Here is a 20,530-nt window from a genome sequence, read left to right as displayed (position 1 = left end):
ATCCAGTGCTCATTACCCCTGCGGTCAGTTTGTTAGCTGGCTTGTGTTGTCTTAGACTTTCAGCCTGTTCCTCCTGCTACAGCCTCTGGAAAGCCACTTCTAGTCAACCATTCAATTCCATGCTGTCATTGAGTATACATACGTCTCAGCAAGTCAGGAGAGGTCTGCATGGGTTAGCAGAGCAGGATCTGTCAGTACGAGGCCTATTTGGGGTTTTTACATCTGGTGTGCCTATTTTCTTCCTTCATCTGTGCTGACAACTAAGTTTGCACTCAGTCTGGTGTCACAGCTGGGTCTTAATCACTTGGGGTTAGATTAAGCAATCCTGGATCTCTGACACTGGCCATGTTGCAACACACACAAGGAAATTGTGTCTTTCTTTTTCCCCGGGTGGTCACTGTGTGGGCAGTGTCCTCTAACAGCACACACACGGCTATCAGGCTCTCCTCCCAGAATAAGGGACTAATCTCAGTTGATATCAGAATAGGTCTAAGGGAGCCACATCAGCCTTGATGTGGCATATTTGGTCATGGAGGCTAGCGGGGTACTCAGGAAGGCAGGTTTCATGTGAGCTTTCAAAACTTTGGGTCTGCTTAGGAAGGTTTGTCTTGAATAGCTTTTTTCCTGAGGATTGGGAACCTTGGCTGGGGTAAGGGAGGTGATTATTAAAAATGTCCTAGGCTTGGTGCAGTGGCTCATGCCTGTAATCCCAGCACTTTGGGAGGCTGAGATGGAAAGATTGCTTGAGGCCAGAAGTTCGAGACCAGCCTGGACAACATCGTGAGACCCCTATCACTTTTTTAAAATTTAAATTTAAATTAAAAAAAACTTTTATTTTAGGTTTGGGGGTACACGTGAAAGTTTGTTACATAGGTAAATTCGTGTCACAGGGGTCTGTTGTACAGATTATGTCATCACCCAGGTATTAAGCTCAGTACTCAATAGTTATCTTTCCTGCTCCTCTCCCTCCTCCCACCCTCTGCTGTCAGGTAGACCCCAGTGGTTGTTGTTTCTTTTTTTTGGGTTCATGAGTTCTCATCATTTAGCTCCCACTTATAAGTGAGAACACATGGTATTTGGTTTTCTGTTTCTGCATTAGTTTGCTAAGGATAATGGCCTCCAGCTCCATTCATGTTCCCGCAAAACACATGATCTCATTCTTTTTTATGGCTGCAGATATCCTATCTCTACAAAACAATAACAAATTAGCTGAGTGTGTGTGTGGGGGGGTGCCCCTGTGGTCCCAGCTACTTGGGAGGCTGTGGCAGAAGAATTGCTTGAGCCCAGGAGGTTGATGATACAACCAGCTGTGTTCACGCCACTGCACGCCAGTCTGGGCGACAGAGGGGGATCCTGTCTCAAAAAAATTAAATAGGCAGTTGCAGTTGTGTTCTCTAAGTTCCTATCTTTCTGCCAGTGCCACCTAGATGGCCTCTCAAAACCTTAACCCAGCCGACACCAGCATTGCTGCTGCCTATAAAGGTGCCACCCCCAGCAGGGGTGCCGCCTGGGACCCTGTGGGCAAAAGCTTACAGCAGGAGTTGATGACCTTCACAATGCCTGGTGACACAGGGATTTCTGCCTTCCCTGAATCAGGCAACCTTTTCAAATGGGTGGGGACCATCCATGGAGCAGCTGGCACAGCATATGAAGACCTGAGGTATAAGCTCTCCCTAGAGCTCCCCAGGGGCTACCCTTCCAATGTGCCCATGGTGAAGTTCCTCACGCCTGGCTACCACCCCAACATGGACACCCAGGGTAACATCTGCCTGGACATCCTGAAGGACAAGTGGTCTGCCCTGTATGGTGTCAGGGCCATCCTGCTCTCCATCCACAGCCTTCAAGGAGAACCCAGTGTTGATAGCCCTTTGAACAGGCATACTGCCGAGCTCCGGAAAACCCTCACAGCTTTTAAGAAGTATCTGCAAGAAACCTACTTAAAGCAGGTCACCAGCCAGGAGCCCTGACCCAGGCGGCCCAGCCTGTCCTTGTGCTGCCTTTTAAAGTTTTCCTTAGATGGTCCGTCCTTTCTGTGATTTTTGTACAGCACTCTGTGTCTTGAGCTGTGGTATTATTATTGTTATTATTATTACTTGTCTTTTAAGCCTCCAGTTGAGAGCTTGTGATGTATATTAAATAAATGCATTTTGGGTTGGGCATGGTGGTGCATCTCTGTAATCCCAGCACTTTGGGAGGCTGAAAGGGGAGGATTGCTTGAGTTCAGGAGTTCAAGACCAGCCCAGACAACACAGCAAAACCTTGTCTCTACAAAAAATGCAAAAATTAGCTGGGCATGGTGGTGTGTGCCTGTAGTTCCAGCTTCTCGGGAGACTGGGGTGGGAGGATTGCTCAAGCCAGAGAAGTTGAGGTTGCAGTGAGCTGAGATTCCTGCCACTGCACTCAGCATGGGTGACAGAATGACCCTGTCTCAAAAAAAAAAAAAATAAATAAAAATAAAAATAAATAAATAAATAACAACAAAAGGCAAAATGCTCCAGAACTGCCCAAGATTACTACTGTCTCTGGCTCATGAGGTCAGACTAGGATGGGTCTCTTCAAACAGCTCCCTAAGCTTCCATGACTACAGTTACTGGCCAGGCTACAAGCCAGCCCAGATGCCAATACCACTGTCACCACCACCACCTCCACGGCCACAGCACATTTATGGTGAGCTTTCTAAAGCATGTTCTCTTTATCTGATTCTCAGCACAGTCCTGTGGAGTTGATTGGGAGTGATCATAATCTCTATCGCTCAAAGGTGAGGAAAAAGGGAAGAGGGAAGATGGGAGGACCTAGTGACTTTCCCAAGGGCAGCAGCTCACCCAGCTGTGGTCCTGGCACAAGCAAGTGAGCTTCTAAACTCTGCCCATCGTACTTTCCTCTTTGGAAAATGGATCCTTCTCTCTCTTTTTTTTTCTTTTGAGACAGAGTCGCGCTCTGTCGCCCAGGCTGGAGTGCAGTGGAGCAATCCCAGCTCACTGCAACCTCCGCCTCCTGGGTTCAAGCGATTCTCCTGTCTCAGCCTCCCGAGTTGCTGGGATTACAGGTGCGCACCACCACGCCTGGCTAATTTTGGTATTTTTAGTGGAGGTGGGGTTTTGCCATGTTGGCCAGGCTTGTCTTGAACTCCTGGCCTCAAGTGATCTGCCTGCCTCAGCCTCCCAAAGTGCTGGGATTACAGGTGTGAGCCACTGCGCCCGGCCTGAAAAATTTACCTCTAATCCCAAATAAAAACATTCCCCTCACCCACCATTGTCTCCTGCCTCTGAAGGTGTTAAAAAGTTAAAAAGAAACTGCAACTGGCATCTGGCCTCTACTTCCCATTCAGATGAATGTGAAAGTACTATAGGCTTCACCCATTTCTCTCCTCACATGATACACAAAAGAGTCTCCAGCCTGACTTCAGGGGCTTACATCACTTTTGCCCAGACTCTCCCATTTTTTTCCTCTATCTCTTAAAGTTGGAAGAAGGCCCTTTTTTCATAGCATCCTGTGCCTCTGTCCTATTTATACCATTTGAAAACCAAGCTCTTTTAAACACTTTTTCAGACAGCTTGCTTCTTTTAAGTCTTTCAATTAAAAGAAAGAAAGAAAGAAAAAAAAAAAGATACAGCTCCCAATTAAAACACAGCCACCAGCACCCAAGTTCTGTCATGCCTCAGGAATTTAAATTGTACTTCATTTGGCATAATCTGTGTTAAAACAATATAGCATTATCTGCTTTGAATGCACTAGGCACCCTCAGGGTGGAGTTGCATTTTATATGAGTTATTAAATCTGGTTGGAACTCAACAAGAAACAGTGCCATGTGGGGAAATCCGTGCCGAATGGACCCTTGACTGATCACATTTCAAAGCCTAGCGCTTTGCTAAAGGGCATCTTCCTTTAAAAATAAGCAATCCTATTACTCAGAGCCTTCTCTGCACACCATGTCTTTGAAGGAATTTGATAGTTTGCAAATTCAAAGTTGGAAATTAAAATCCCACAAATAAGACTTGAATCCATTTATTCATGCTAAAATGAATATAGCTTTGGAGAGCCTATCCTTATTAGGATCATTTCAGTATAATCTGTGATCTGGTGTGAGGTTGCTTAACTAACCTCCTGCCTGCTAAAGGAGGCATATTTTCTAAGATAAGCTCTGCCTTCAAAGGACTCAGGAGATACCATAGAATAATATTAACTGAAGTGCATTTCTTCTTAAATAACGTTTCATTGTTTCTTTAATCTGCGTTATTTTTATTTTGCCAGGCTTAGGATATCTTCTCCTCCTTCCCTAAAATGCATTAAAATAAATCCTGGCCCCTGCAGGAGTGATCAAAGCTCTACCATTCACAGAGGAATGTCTATTCCTCCAAGCTTGGGGAGGTTTCCTAACTAATGAGCTAGAACATTGTCAGATGTCTCATTGCCAAGTAATATATTAAAGTGCTTTTCTAATGAGATTTCTGCAAGGGAAGCATAAAATCATAAAAAGCACACTAAGCTTCAGTGAAGCAAAAACATTAAAAAAAAAAAATAACCAAATGCCTTTTAGAGATAGAAGAGGTCAACACAACAGCTAAAAAAAGCTAAAGAGAATTTGACAAGTAGAAAAATAAAGTCCAGATAATTTTCGCATTTGAAAAAAAAGGTGGACACAAGGCAGAGGAATGTGGTGGGTAGATAGGTCATTAAGGAGTTACCTGAATATCTGTGTATGACTGAAGTACCCACCTTTCCACTCATCCTCGTCCACTTGGAACATGGATCTGTTATACATAACTACATATGGCCCTATGAACATCTCTTTATTTTCAGAACTTTCGAGAATTTAGGAATACGATATAAAAATCTTGAATACCAAAGCTCTTGTCTCAGTCAGCCTGGGCTGCTATAACAAATACCACGGACTTGGTGGCTTAAGCATCTGAAGTGTATTGGATGGGAAGTCCAAGATCAGGGTGTGAGCATGGTAGGGTTCTGGGAGGCCCGCTTCTTGGCTTGTAGATGGCTGTCTTCTTGCTGTAGCCTCACATGGTGGAAAGAGAGATCATCTTTCTTTGTCTCTTTTTCTAGTGCACTAATCCCATTCACCTCTCAAAGGCCCTGCCTGTGAATACCATCATAGTGGGGGTTAAAGCTTCCACAGAGAAATTTTCGGGGGGACACCACCAATATTCAGGCCATAGCTGATCTCTTTACTAGAACCAACGTACTGAGGAATTCTTGCTCAAAGCACAAACAATAGGAATGCCATGAAGCCTCTACCATGGATCACTCGGAAACAGTCCTTGGACGTCCCTCCCTTGGCTTTTGCTTGTCACTCCTCCTTCATTATTTAACCATGCAACCTCCCTGACATCAATGAAGCCAGGAAACTAAGAAGCCAGCCATTTTGGTCACCTTCATGTAAGCATATGGCTCCAGCATGTTCTGTACAGATCCGACAGTCTTGCAGCACTGGGTCCCTTCCAAGAGGTGAAGAGTAGAACCGACAGATTAAAGGATCATGTGGGGTCTGAAAACCAGCTTGGAAGGTGATGTGGGTGTTTAGCTTAAGGAAGAGAAGCCTGGGGTGGGGACACACCTGTGAAATATGCTCTACATTTGAAGGGAAGCCATGTCAGAGAATGAGCACCCTTGATTTTAGTTACTTCAGAGGGAAGCACTAAGATCAAAGAATCATTACCTATTTAAGGTCAAGGTAACAAAGATCTGTCAGCAGTTAAGGATATCCAACAATAAACAAAATTCCTAAAAACGCAGTCATGTGTATCTGAGCAATAGTTGAAAGTTGTCAGGGATGTATCCTTCATCTTACTCACAATTTCAATCATATCCAATCAAATGATGGCTTGATTCCAAAGGGACATTTTTTATGAATAAATATTATTTTAAACAGCTAACCTCACGAGTACTGAGAAAAGATTTCTTCAAAACTAATAGTATTAAAGTATTTTTCAAAATACAGTACTCTGTATGTCAGTATGGTGTGGAAATAGAAAAACAAAAACAAAATATGGTGCTCTGGGTTTATACAAAAGAGACAAAGCAGAATAAGGCACACATTCATGGATGTTATGTATTCACTTCTATGAGACCACAGGACACATCCAAAGAGTCCTCCTTTTATAGCAGTTCTTCAAAAAAGGCATATTTATTTATTTATTTATTGAGACAGAGTCTCATTTGTCACCCGGGCTGGGGTGTAGTGATGTGATCTCGGCTCACTGCAACCTCCACCTCCCAGGTTCAAGCGATTCCTCTGCCTCAGCTTCCTGAGTAGCTGGGATTACAGGCACATGCCACCACACCTAGCAAATTTTTGTATTTTTAGTAGAAACCGGGTTTGACCATGTTGGCCAGGCTGGTCTCAAACTCCTGACTTCAAGTGATCTGCCTGCCTCAGCATCCCAAAGTGCTAGGGTTACAGGCATGAGCCACCAATGGCTGACCAAAAAAAGGCATATTTTAAAAGGTCAAATAATTGACAGAACAATTTACTCTGGCACTCCAAGGCCAATGCAAATGCTGGAATGCAGCCTTCAGGTGAATCTTATACTGGAGCACCATCGGTCTTCAGGAATGTAACAGGAAATGAAATGCAAAGGGAACAGAACTGCCACGTCACTGCCGGGTCACTCACAGAATCTCTGCATTCACACAGGTCTGCATTCAGATCCAGGTGATGTTGGCTAAATGACTTAACAGTTTGAGCCTCAGTTTTCTCATCTACAGAATGGGGTAATAACAGCGCTCAGCCCTCGTGGAATGTTGTGATGCAGGCGCAGAGCTTCCCATGCTGTCTGGCACACAGAGCACTCAATCAATAAATCGGCCCTGTTACTTACAATTTCAAAACAATTATTTTAAAATGCCAGAGGATTTGTTTCCCTGGTTAAGGGCAAGCTGGACCGGATGACTTTCATGGTTCCTGTCAACGACCACATCCTATTATCCTGTTTCATGTTATTCTTTTCCCCCCTCAACTCACTCCTGCCACCCACCACCCACCCCACTCAACTGTGGCCACAGTAACAAAATAAACAGCAACACCTGTTCACTGACTGCTCACTATGGGCGTTCATATGGGTAAATAATTTAACCCTTGCGACAGCCTTGTGAGGCTGGTACTGTCTCCTATTTTACAGAGGAGGAAACGGAGACACAGAAAGGTTGAGTAACTTGCTCAGAGCTACAAGGCTCATAAATGGTAGAGCTGGGATTAAAAAGCTAGATACCTCCTAACCACTATCCCATATTACCTCATAGGTAACCTAAAATTCTGCCTCAACAAATCAATTAGCCACTGCACAAGTAAACTACTTGGTGTAGCTGATGGGAAAGTGGTAAAACTCAATTTCAAATTTGTCTTAAAAAAAAAAAAAAGAAAAGTGGAAAAAGATCCAGTGTTTGCCTTCAATCTCCTCTTCACAGTTTTCAATGCAGTTCTTCCAGCTCTGAATTTGAAGAGTTTCATTCCTACTTATCGATTTATCTTCCTCCCCTCTCACAGAACACCCTTACCCTTGATGGGCCAGTGATAAAAATACGCATTTCCCATTCACTGGTGAGTTTAGGATGTTTTTTAAAGAGAGCTCTCCCATGTTTCTTTGATCTTTGCTTTCAATGCAGATGGGATCCATGGAGAACCAGCTACTCCAGAGCCTACAGAGCCCTGAGCACGGTCAGGCATTTCAGATATGCACTTGGATGGTAACTAGGAGATTTCTTGAACAATGGAAAGTTCCCAACAAAGCTGCTATGGCTCAAGAGGACCAGCTCCACCACCCACCCCTGCTGATCTGGGAGCTACTACCTGGGCTGAGCTGGCTCCCGTCCACAGGGCCCCCAATCCTCTGGCTCAATTCAATACCTCCTGCTGCGGTGGCTTGTTTCTTCTTGTCCTGAATGTTGTTTTTCAGAGCTGATGATTAATGCCTTCCATTTAGGGTGAGAAAAATGACCTTGCTGTCTATGCAAGTGAGGATCATTTATTCCGTCTACAAAAGCAGCACACATCTACTTGGCTCAACTCAGAGTATTTCTCTTTGCTGTCTTCTCGTTAAACACCATCGTTTCTTCAAGCGAGGTTTATATTGTCTTGTGATTTCCCTTTTTTGGTGTGCGTGTGTGTGTGTGTGTGTGTGTGTGTGTGTTTAAAAAAAACAAATTGCAGGTGATACATGGCATTTTGTGTGGCTAAAATTCACATCCCACTGTACTTTATTAGTAAAAGCTGTTTATCCCCTACCTTTCAACACTGCTGGATGAGACACAAATAGAACCATTTCAGTTTTCCAGTTGAACAGCCATAGGAAAAAAAAAAAGAGCAGAGCCTTGCTTATCTCTGTGTTACACATTAACACGGTCCTTCTTTGCAGAGGTTCTTCAAGGTAGACAGACTTTAAAAAGTCAAATAACTGACAGAATAATTACCCTGGCACTGAGAGGCCAATGCAAATGCTAGGATGTAGCCTTCAGCGAAATTCTACACCGAAGTTTCAGTCTTTAGGAAAGTAATGGAAAATGAAATGCAAAGGGAAGGGAATTTCCCAATTTCTCCACTAAGATTTTTGTTTTTTAAACCTCAAGTGAAAAAAGTCTAGTAAGTCAAATTCTACATGAAATCTTCCCAGTTATCTTCTGTCCAACAATCTCCCCTCTACTGACATCTAACAGCTTTTCCTATCACTCTCATGCTATTTGTCTCATTAATAATTGTTAATAATAAAAGTTACTACTATCCTTACCACTGCCTCTATTACCATTTACTGAGTTTACTGTATGCCAGGCACAGTGCAGGCTCATCCACATATTATCTCAGGCAACCCTCATAGGAATCTAGTGAAGTGGCTATGCTTATTACCCCATCGTACGGATGAGGAATTGGAGGCTTTGAGAGCTTAAATAAGTTGCCCAGAATCACAGAGCACATGGGAAGCAGAGCCAGGATTCAGGGTAGGTTTGACTCCAGAACTTCCATCCTGACCACGATTCCCACAGTTTCTGAGTGATGGCCCATTGACATGGCCCTTTCTCCCAACACAGGGTCTCCCACAGGGCTTGGTGGGTACCCGAATGAATGAATGACTACAAGAATGAACAAAACGAAGAAAAAGTGATTGTGATTTCTGAAGACTAGGTTTTCAAAATAACATACTTTATCTCAGTAAGAAAAGCAGGAAATGTCTAAAACTGAGTATGGGAATAGTTAGGAATTTAAAATGAGATAATTTCTCTATCTGCCTAAGATTCAAAGGAGGGAAATTGACACTGCTGCATTCTACTCACATTGCCCGAGTGCTCCAGACTACAGGGGTTACAGCTGAAACAATAGAAGCTGACATATTCAAATATTGATTGCAGATACATGAAGGGTTTTATTAAAGTTGTTATCAGAACCTTTCTTCCAATACTGAGCCCCCATCTTCACATTTAGAGGAAGATTTCTGAGTGAAATTTATTTTATTTTTTGAGACAGGGTCTCACTTTGTCACCCAGGGTGGGGTGCAGTAGCATGATCATGGCTCACTGCAGCCTCTAACTCCTAGTCTCAAGTGATCCTCCCACTCCAGCCTCCTAAGTGGCTGAGACTACAGGTGTGCACAACCACACCTGGCTGACATTTTCTTTTCTTACTTTTTATTTAGAACTGACCAGAGAGAATACTAGGCTTACTCACCCTCCCTATGCCTACCGTGCTCACCGATTCAGGAGACAAACCAAACAGCCAATGAAAAGGAAAATGCTAAAAGACATTAGCTGGATCAGCACTACCAATGAAAGTGTGTTAGGTCACAAAAACGACCCGCAGCTTTCCTTTCCACTGCCAAGGGGATATCTCTGTTGGCTTCCGCTCATCAATCCCTCCTCTTGGTCCTTGGCCAATGTTCCCAGAAATCTCTCCCGTAGGCTGAGGATGCTGACAGATGCCATCTGGTCCTTCTCACCTTTCCTTTCCTGGAAGTCAACACCCATTCCTCTATGGAGCTTCCCCCTTTTGTCAGCAGGGGAAGTGAAGATCCCAACCTGGGTACTTAAAATGGGCCTTGAGTGATACTTTCTGGAACATTCTTAGCTTCAGGGTGGGGCCCAGGGAAAGTGCCTCTAATGATCCTAATGTTAGTTTTAAACTTGCTTGGTAATCACTTTGGAATTGTCCATTTTTTTCCACAGAGTTTTCTGGCCCATACTCAGCTATGGGTTCTAAGTATGAAAGCCTGTTAGGGCATTAAAAATGACTGCTGTTAAAACGCTTAAGAATTATGAAGGGAGGAAGCTAATGCTTAGATTTACCCCCCGCCAGCCCCTCCCACTCATACCATAGACCACATATTTTCCCTCCAGAAAGGAAAACATTCCTGGCCTCTGTTTAAATGTTTATCAGAGGTTGTCTGGACTTGTAAAGCCTCTGAAGTCACATTCTTTATTAGTCACATCCTTCTTGGTGTGTGGTGTGACCCTCCTATCAGGGCAGGGGGAATGCTGGGCCTTGTGCAGAAATCATTTGGTGCGGGAAACTACCACCCAGGGATTTTCATGTAGCCCAAATACGAGCAGAAGTTGAGCAAGGACCTTGAGCTTCTCCATGGCGGCAGGGCTTCCGTTTTGAATATGTGTGAAAAAAAATTCCTTAGTTCTGAGTCCGGCGGGGCCTTGATTTTAAAACAAAGCCCCAGCATGAAGTCTGGCTCCAGAGAAGGACAAGTGGAGGTTCTAGGTCCTCAGCACAAAATAAAGGACTATTCAAAGTTCTATTCTGGCTCTGAAGTGCTGCTGCTTTGGGTTTGCAATCGAATCACCCTGCCTTCCTGGTCCTTTGACGTTGATAACTTAGCTTCTACTTGGGATTCTGTGTAAACAGTTTGCATCCAACAGACTTCGGCTTACTGGTGAAAGGCACTGTTGTAGAACTGACTAGGGGATGCTGGTGTGTGAGAAAGAAAGGTACCACTAGAGCAACAGAAAATGCACTGACTAGCAAGCAGGGGAAGTTGGTTTTGGTACACATTTTAGTTAGTCCTCAGTTTTTTTTCATCTGGGAAATTGAAAGGTTGAAGCAATGATCTAGGAGGTCCTTTGGGGTCAAGAATCTTCTCTCCTTGTCTCTGCATCAGAAGTGGAGGAACAGGTGTGAATAACAGCTCAAGGAATATCAGTTATAACAAGAAAGACTTTCCTGAGAGGAGGCTGAGTTTACAAAGGATGCTCTGTGATTTTCCTCTTTTGACCAGTGTGGGACCCAAATCGTGGTCTCAGAAAGCTCTTCTGAGACCTGCATCTTTGGAGTTGCCGTGTTTGAAATCTCTCAGACTAAGATGATACAGGGAAGTGGGTAGGGAAAGGTTAATGGTGAACTGAAATCTCACCCCGGAATCATTCTAGATCTATGAGTATATAGTTTTAAATTTGAAACAAGTTTTTGGTAATTAAAAGAAAGAAAGAAAATAACCTTCAAAATTTGGTTATGAGGAATATCAATGATGTAGTGGTTCAGTATTCTTTTAAAATATTTTGTTGCTATTTTAAAAACTGCAAAAGTGCATGCTCACTGTAACAATTCAAACATAGGCTGGGCGCGGTGGCTTAAGCCTGTAATCCCAGTACTTTGGGAGGCTGAGACGGGCGGATCACGAGGTCAGGAGATCGAGACCATCTTGGCTAACGTGGTGAAACCTGGTCTCTACTAAAAAATACAAAACCTAGCCGGGCGAGGTGGCGGGCGCCTGTAGTCCCAGCTACTCGGGAGGCTGAGGCAGGAGAATGGCGTAAACCCGGGAGGCGGAGCTTGCAGTGAGCCGAGATCCGGCCACTGCACTCCAGCCTGGGGGACAGAGCGACACTCCGTCAAAAAACAAAACAAAACAATTCAAACATACAAGTATATAAAGCAGCAGCAAATTGTCTACTTTTACCTCATGATAATTCTAATCCCCCAACAACCTATATAAACTGTTTATACATGTGGTTTTATTTTTTAATGAAAATTTCATTAAAAATAACATGCAAGCTGCTTTAAATTTTTTTTAAAGTTTTATTTTAAGAGACAGGGTTTCTCTATGTTGCCTAGCCTTATCTTGAACTCCTGGCCTCAAGCTTCCTGAGTAGCTGGGTCTACAGGTGTGCACCACCACGCCTGGCTTACACTGCCTTTTTTCAGTGAACAATCCATGTATTATATATTAACCTTATTAGGTCAATACACATAAGTCAAATTCATTTTTCCAATAGCTGAAAAATGTCCCCAAACATGGGCATACTTCTTTAAGAATATTCCAGATGTTCCAAATTCTTCTATATACGAACTATAATACAATAAATATTCTTAATACTTATGTCCCTATGCATTAGCACTTTTGTTTCTGTAGGAGAGGTTTCCAGAAATAAGATTGCTAGGTCAAAGGGTATGAGAATGTTTAATTTTAATAAATACTCCTAGATTACTTTTGAAAAGCTTGTTAGGAATTCTGGTCTTGGCAATAGTGCAGGAAGGTCCCCATTTCCCCACACATTTCCCAGCAGTGGGAGTGAGAAATTTTCAAAAATTTGGCCAAGTTGAACAGGGAAACATTGTAGGTTATTATTGTTCTAATTGCATTTCAGGACTCATTGTGAAGTTAAGCAACTCTTCACATGTTTATTGGCCACTTGCAGTTGTTCCTGTTTTAATTCACTATTTATTACTTTTTTCTTTTTCCTATCGCTTTATTGATCAACTTACATAAGCTCTTGTTTACTACAGATATTTACTTTGCTTATCATATATTTTGCAAATAATTTCTCCAGGCTATCACTGTCTTCCTGTTTTGTTTATGGTTTTGGCTGCCATACAGCATGCCACGAGGGCAGTGATGCTGGCTGTTTAGTACGTTGCTGTGCCCTCAGCAGCAGGAATAGTGCCTAGCACATAGTATGTTCTCAGTAAAAACAATTATCTCATGAATGGGTGAATGAATAAGTAATAAACTTGAAATTTTAATGCAGCTAATCTGTTAATCCTTTCTCTTATGGTTTCTGGGTTATCAGAATAGTTCTATTTTATTAGTTTTACTTTTCTTGCAATTAATCCTTTAATCCATCTTGAATAGTTTTTTATTAAGAATTTTTTTTCTATTTGGAGTCCTAATTCATCTTAAATTTGTTCTGCATGTGGTATGAAGCAGGACAAATTGACCCTAAAGTTTGGCCATTACTTTGTGTGAAAAGCATTACATGAAATGCAAATTCTTTTTAGAATTTATCTGGCCGGGCGCGGTGGCTCAAGCCTGTAATCCCAGCACTTTGGGAGGCCGAGACGGGCGGATCACGAGGTCAGGAGATCGAGACCATCCTGGCTAACATGGTGAAACCCCGTCTCTACTAAAAATACAAAAAACTAGCCGGGCGTGGTGGCGGGCGCCTGTAGTCCCAGCTACTCGGAGGCTGAGGCAGGAGAATGGCGTGAACCTGGGAGGCGGAGCTTGCAGTGAGCCGAGATCGCGCCACTGCACTCCAGCCTGGGTGACACAGCGCGAGACTCTGTCTCAAAAAAAAAAAAAAAAAAAAAAAAAAAAAAAAAAAAAAAAAAAAAAAAGAATTTATCTGAAGGTGTCCTATACAGTAAAATACAAATAGGCCCTACCACTCATGTGTTGTTAAAATATCTAAAATTAACTAAAAAATAAAGATTGGATAATGCTTTTCTGAAAGCTAATTTTGTTCACATTTTTGTTTGATTATATACGATTACTTTTGTCTCAATTATCAATGAATGCAGATTATCAGGGAATATCAACACAAAATTTAAGTATGTGGCTTATCATCTGTAATGAAGTCACTAAATTGTATACAATTTATTTAATAGCAGCATATGCTGGTTTAACAGAATCAATTACTCAAATTTCAGTATTAAAAAAATCCCTTTAGCCAGAAATGATGTGCCTTTTCTAAAAATCATGAAGAAAAAACATGGACATGAAATGGTATGCAATGAATTCAACATTATACAGAGTTGAACATTTTGAGGGTAAGTCACATGTTTATGCATTATATTATTCTAATGTTAGCAGTTTTTTTTTTTTTTTTTTTGAGACAGAGTTTCGCTCTTTTTTGCCCAGGCTGGAGTGCAGTGGCGCGATCTCAGCTCACCGCAACCTCCGCCTCCCGGGTTCAAGCGATTCTCGTGCCTCAGCCTCCCGAGTAGCTGGGATTACAGGCATGTGCCACCATGCCTGGCTAATTTTGTATTTTTAGTAGAGACGGGGTTTCTCCATGTTGGTCAGGCTGGTCTTGAACTGCCGACCTCAGGTGATCCACCCTTCTCGGCCTCCCAAAGTGCTGGGATTACAGGCGTGAGCCACCGCGCCTGGCTAATGTTAGCAGTTTAAACATTTTCCAAGATTTCTTTAAGATGCAATCACTCCACCTCCTCCATGAAGCCCTCCTAGTTGGAAGTCATGGCTGCTGCTTCTGGACATGTGCAGCAATTCTTGTTTCCACCACTCATAAGGCACTGCCCACAAAATGGCTTGCAAGGAAACTGAATTGCCTCTATTATTCAATGGCTACTCTATTTTCTCTGGCAAGATGAGGGGCTGTCAAATGGTTTGATGATAATGTAATCTTTTCGCTTATAAGTCATTTACTCTTTTTACTCAGATGTTTAAAAAAGTTTTTTTTCACTGGGTTGTTCAGGCTGGGTTGCAGTTGTGTGATCACAGCTCACTGCAGCCTCAGACTCCTGGGCTCTGGTTGTCCTACCACCTCAGCCTCCCAAGTAGCTGGAACTACAGGTTCATCATGTAGTGTAACATCATGCCTGGATAATTTTTTTTTTTTTTCAAATGGATACAGGGTCTCACTATGTTGTTCAGGCTGGTTTCAAACTCCTGGGATCAAGCGATCCACCCACCTTGGATTCCCAAAGTGCTGGGATTATAGATGTGAGCCACTGCACCTGGCCTGGATCCTTTTTTCTTTTTCTTTTTCTTTAAAGTGCAGTGATTTTTTCACTAGAATATCAATATCAATTTGTCATTCTAGATCCATATTCTCAGATATGCTGTCTGGTCTTTCAAAAGGTAGTTCTACATTTTTCTTGTATTTCAGTGAAGTTTTTTGGAGTTATAGTTTTTAGTGTTGGCTTGCCTTCTTGCTTTGGTTTCCTTCTTAAGTGATTCCTATTATCCATATGCTACATCTGCTCTGCATATCTTCAGTGGTTGCTTCTTTTGATCTTTCTTCCTTTCTTTTTAATTTAATAATTTTCCTCCTTTTAACCTTCTAGTCTTTTAAGGGATTCTCTGTTGTTCTTATTTGCTATTGTGTTTGTTTTGGTTTCATTTCTGAAATAACAACTGAGGTCTTCACCACATTTTCGAGTTATTCTAATTTTGGCTTAAGTTGTTACTCTTTATTTGTATTATTTAAAAAATGTCTTTTAGCTCGTGTTATTCAAATAGTCGGTTATAGTTTTCACCTGTTTGTGGACATGCTTTCACTGTAGGATGTTATTCTCTTTCTCTCTCTCACTCTTTTCTTATATAAAATTTCTTTCTAGTATGGGGTTTGACCTTAATCCTTCTCTGTGCTTTTTTAAAATGTAAAATTGGTTTTCCAAAGCCTTTCATGGAGACATTGTCCAAAATGCCTTTTTGCAACTCCTCAGAACTCCATTTTGTGTTGTTTTCATTTAGTGTTAAAAACAGTAACTTGCTTTCTGTGATTTTCTGGGTTTTCTCCTTCACTTTTATTTGGCCTTTTCTTTTCTTCATCTCTATTGTTTCTGTCCTGCTCAATTTTGATTCTATTCCTAGTAGTTTTTCTTTGGTGAAGGGCCCTGTCCTGGAAGGGAGCTGTATTAGTCCATTTTCACATGGCTATGAAGACATACCCGAGCCTGGGTAATTTATAAGGGAAAGAGGTTTAATGGACTCACAGTTCTTCCTGGCTCGGGAGGCCTCACAATCATGGTGGAAGGCAAAGCAGGAGCAAAGGTACATCTTACATGGTGTCAGGCAAGAGAGCATGCACAGGGGAACTGCCCTTTGTAAAACCATCAGATCTTGGTTATTCACTTATTCACTATCATGAGAACAGCATGGGAAAAACCTGCCTCCATGATTGAATGACCTTCCACCAGGTCCCTCCCATGACACATGGGGATTATGGAGTTAAATTCAACGTGCGATTTGGGTGGGAACACAGTCAAACCAATCAGGAGCCCTGGCTGGGGGTTCTGAGAGTTCATGGGTCCCAGGCTGCTCAAGCCCCTTCCACCCCTTGGGTCCCTTGCACTCACCCACTAATGGACTTTCCAGTGAAAACCTGCTGGCTATGTTTGGATTGACCTATTATTGGATCTGCCATCACCTCACTACTGCCCTCTGCTTCCTTCCACCTGGCTTCTGACAGCCTGCAGGCTTGGTGGCATAGGTGGTTTGTTCCAATCCACTTATATTTTGGCATTTGTGGGGATAGCTTGTGACATTTTTGTGGTAAATGTTGTCCATGGGGCTTGGGTTTTGGTATCTAGAGGATTTATGTTTTTGTTTTCTAATTTTAAAAAAATCGTGGTAAAATACACATACAAATTTTACCATCTTAGCTTTTATTTATTTTTATTTTTGAGACGGAGTTTCACTCTTGTTGCCCAGGCGGGAGTGTAGTGGCACGATCTTGGCTCACTGCAACCTCCACCTCCCAGGTTCAAGCGATTCTCCTGCCTCAGCCTTCCGAGTAGCTGGGATTACAGACATGCGCCACCATGCCTGGCTTTTGTACTTTTAGTAGAGACGGGGTTTCACCATTTTGGCCAAGCTGGTCTCGAACTCCTGACCTCAGGTGATCCACCTGACTTGGCCTCCCAAAGTGCTGGGACCACAGGCGTGAGCCACTGCTCCTGGCCTAGTGGCTCAGTTATTATGAAGGGATTGAATACAGGAGACCGACACACTGCTGCTGCCTCAGCCCCATTTAACGGTAACCCCCTGGAAACTGGAGTCTGTGTTCTGTGCCCCACAGCAGCAGGATGGCACCTGACACACAGAAAACACTCACACATTTAAGTGATAAATGAGTCCTTCTTAATTCCTCTGTCTTTTGGCAGGGTGATAGGATGCTTTCTTGTACTCATTAAAGTGATTGATGAATAACACAAAAGTTGCCATCAGTACCTGGACTAATACCTTTGCAGGTAAATATGCAACATGAGCTTCTAGATGGGAGAACACTGTCAACTCTTGAGTACCCAACTAATGAAGGACAGGAGAGGAACAGACTATCTTAAAAGGATGCCGATTTTAAAATACTTTATATTTTGCTCTGTATAAATTTGTTGTAGCAGATTCCTTACTATTTGGTTCATGCTAACATTATAACACAGGAGTCCCTGGGTACTACTTGCTAATAGTGATTTGAAGGGGAGCGGTGGACCAGACGTACATAGGTAAAAAAAGTAAATAACTGACACAGCTATACAAAAGGTTATAGCAGTTAACTGATTGGGCATATTTGAGAGTTATTGCTACAATAGTTGGTAAAGTCAGAGGGAATACAATCTTAGATTCATAAAGGCCTAACAGTTACAAAGGCTTTCAAATCTGTGACTTCATTTATTTCCATAACCCTAACCCTAATCCTTTAATACAGGTCCTGCTTGCTCCATTTTACAGGTGAGAAAATAGAGGGACCAAGAGATTAAGTAATGTGCCCATGATCACAGTTAGTCAATGTATAGTCAGGATTCAGATGCTTGGCCAGGTGCAGTGGCTTATACCTCTAATCACAGCATTTTGGGAGGCTGAGGCAGGAGGATTCAGACTCTTTTCTTCTAAGTTTATACTGTGTTTTTGTTTATTTTGAGATAGGGCTTTGCTTTGTCCCCCAGGCTGGAGTGCAGTGGCGCAGTCATGGCTCACTGCAGCCTCAAATTCCTAGGTTCAAGTGATCCTCCTACCTCAGCCTCCTGAGTAGCTGGGACTACAGATATGCACTACCATGCTTGGCTAATTTTTTTATTTTTATTTTTATTTTTTTTGTGGAGACAGGGTCTCACTATGTTGCCCAGACTGGTCTTGAACTCCTAGTCTCAAGTGATCTTCCTGCCTCAGCCTCCCAAAGTGTTGGAATTAGAGGTGTGAGCCACCGTGCCCAGACAGTTTAGTGCTTTTTATAGCACTATTGTTGTATCTGAAAAGCATGGTGATGTAAATTGCCACGAATCTAATGTTAAAAGAACGTAGGCTATAAATTGTAAGTATATAAAAATATTGAGGTTCTGACCAGTCTGGGCAAGAACAGCCCTCATTTTCTCCATATAATACCATCCAATCATTCCTGCCACTTTCAGTTTCTGCCTCTACCCTTCATCCTGTCTCTAGGCATCCCTCCAGAAAAAGAGGGAAGAATGAAGGTAAAAGTACCATAGTATGACATTTGAGGGCTGTTTCTGAAGCATTAGCCACTACTGCTAATGATAAAAGCAATGGCCAGATTGAGACCCTATTGTGTGGCAAGTAGTATGCTTAGAATCTCATATGAAGTTAATACTCTCACCAACCCTTTGGGTAAGCAATATTGTCCCCAATTTAAAGATGACAAAATTGAGGTTAAGAGAAGCAACTTGCTGGCCAGGCACAGTGGCTCACATCTGTAATCCCAGCAGTTTGGGAGGTTTAAGGCAGGTAGATCACCTGGAGGTCAGGAGTTCGAGGCCAGCCTGGCCAACATGCTGAAACTCCATCTCTACCAAAAAAATACAAAAATTAGCTGGGTATGGTGGTGGGCACCTGTAATCCTAGCTACTTGGGAGGCTGAAGCAGGAGAATCGCTTGAACCCAGGAGGCAGAGGTGGCAGTGAGTGGAGATCACACCACTGCACTCCAGCCTGGGCAACAGAGTGAGACTCTGTCTCAAAAAAAAGAGAAGCAACTTGCCATTTAATAATCACACGTTTAGTAAGTGGGGGAGTAGGGATCTGAACCCCACACTCTCCAAAACATTAATCTCTGTTGCATGTATGACTTAAATAAGCATAAAAACGTTACAATAATTAGAAATTCACCATACTTAGATCTGAGGATGAATTGAAGTTTATACAATTTATAATAATGAAAGTATAAGCAGTTTTACTGTATCTATCCATATGTAATTATAATAACTTTTTCCTCCCTTTGAGTTCATTTTAAAATTAGCCCCTTCCACATATTAAACTAAATCAGGCAGGAACTCTCAATTCTGGTAGCCATTATTTCTGTGAAGGAAAGAGTGAAATGTCATTTCCTTAAAAATGGACTCTATGTGGATCTCTGACATCTTTCAGATACGACTTCTTTCCACTGAACTTTGAGAATGACATATTTGCCACAAAGCTTTCCACTTCCCGCCCCCCCCCCCCCGCAAGCTATAACCTATTTTATCATCTGTTTTCACATTTCAGTGAAGTCTGATGGGGTCTGTGGTCTCTAAAACACTAAACTTCTAGTCACCCTTTGAATTCACCTTCAGCAACTGTGTCTGAAATGAAAAGCTGAAAAGAAGAACTACTACCCAGCTATGGCAGACATTGTAGCTGGCTGACTCAGCCCCAGTGTCCACCACCCTCTTCTCTGTCTCTTTTGACACTAGGGCGGCCCAGTGATCATTTCTGGCCAATGAGATTAGGCAGAAACATTTATTCCTTCTAAATGTTTTTAATGATGACGATGATCCGAGGTGCAGCAGCCTTCTTGCTATTATTAAGCATGAAGACAAAAGTCAACATACAAAGGATGATAGAGCAGAAAGAACGAAAGAACCCTGGTCCTTGACAGCACTGCTGAGTGGTTAAATCCGCACCAGCAACCATCTACACCTAAACTCCCTGTTCTACAAGCAAATAAACCCCATTTTGGTCAAGCCACTAGAGCCCGGTTTTCTGTTACTTGCAGCTGAACACATTCCTTACCAATAGACCAGCTACTCTCCTTTTTGGTCATCATTCTTCTCTTCCTCTTCCCCAAATCCCACCATCTCCTTATATGTTGAGGGAGCTGATACAGACTAGGATCTTCACATCAGGTACAGACTTAGGTACCTAAAAGTATTTACGAATGAAAATGTCATAATTATACAATTGATTCAGAAAACTGCCGTGAACTGTTCCTTCACTCTTTGTTTGTGTAAGAATTTCCTGAGTTGTGCTACCATGAGAAACGTACTATTTCCTGCTTTCTTGTCAGTGTCTGAAGTTAGGCTTTCTAGTTCTTATGATATACCTTATTTTTAAGGACTTAGTGGGTCACAGTCACATTCTTATTCTGTAGTGTTGAAATACACACACACACACACAACACAATAAAATCTCCCCAGAGCACTCAATTTTATTCAAATTGATTGAACATTTAATTTGTTCCCCACAAAGTTCTTAACACTCTTCAGTGATAGAGGCTTTATTTTTAGAAAACATGTGAGAAGGCTGGGCATGATGGCTTATGCTTGTAATCCTAGCACTTTGGGAGGCCGAGGCAGGCAGATCACTTGAAGTCAGGAGTTTGAGACCAGCCTGGACTATGTGGTGAAACCCCGT

The 20,530-nt window shown here is 42.4% G+C and overlaps 2 protein-coding genes across 5 annotated transcripts in view; one reads left to right on the top strand and one right to left on the bottom strand.

The window, feature by feature from the left end:
- The window catches only part of IGFBP7 (insulin like growth factor binding protein 7), a 79,322-nt gene that overhangs the window by 38,187 nt on the left and 20,605 nt on the right, over window positions 1-20,530 (bottom strand). The gene's annotated exons all lie outside the window — the stretch shown is intronic.
- LOC112624532 (ubiquitin-conjugating enzyme E2 C-like) lies at window positions 1,209-1,967 on the top strand. 2 transcript variants are annotated; one of them, XM_025385209.1, is made up of 2 exons: window positions 1,209-1,563; window positions 1,645-1,967. In XM_025385209.1, exons 1-2 carry the CDS (start codon window positions 1,428-1,430, stop codon window positions 1,965-1,967), a joined length of 459 nt encoding a protein of 152 aa, XP_025240994.1. In that variant the 5' UTR covers window positions 1,209-1,427. The 2 variants fall into 2 exon arrangements, with proteins under 2 accessions (XP_025240994.1, XP_025240993.1); XM_025385208.1 differs by having other exon boundaries at window positions 1,209-1,967.

Source organism: Theropithecus gelada, chromosome 5 (genome assembly GCF_003255815.1).
Source record: "Theropithecus gelada isolate Dixy chromosome 5, Tgel_1.0, whole genome shotgun sequence".
NCBI lineage: Eukaryota > Metazoa > Chordata > Mammalia > Primates > Cercopithecidae > Theropithecus > Theropithecus gelada.
This window is presented reverse-complemented; position numbering and strand designations above follow the sequence as displayed.

Bases quoted from the DNA above. Each gene is read 5' to 3' on its own strand.
- LOC112624532 (XM_025385208.1), top strand. From the start codon at position 1,428: ATGGCCTCTCAAAACCTTAACCCAGCCGACACCAGCATTGCTGCTGCC.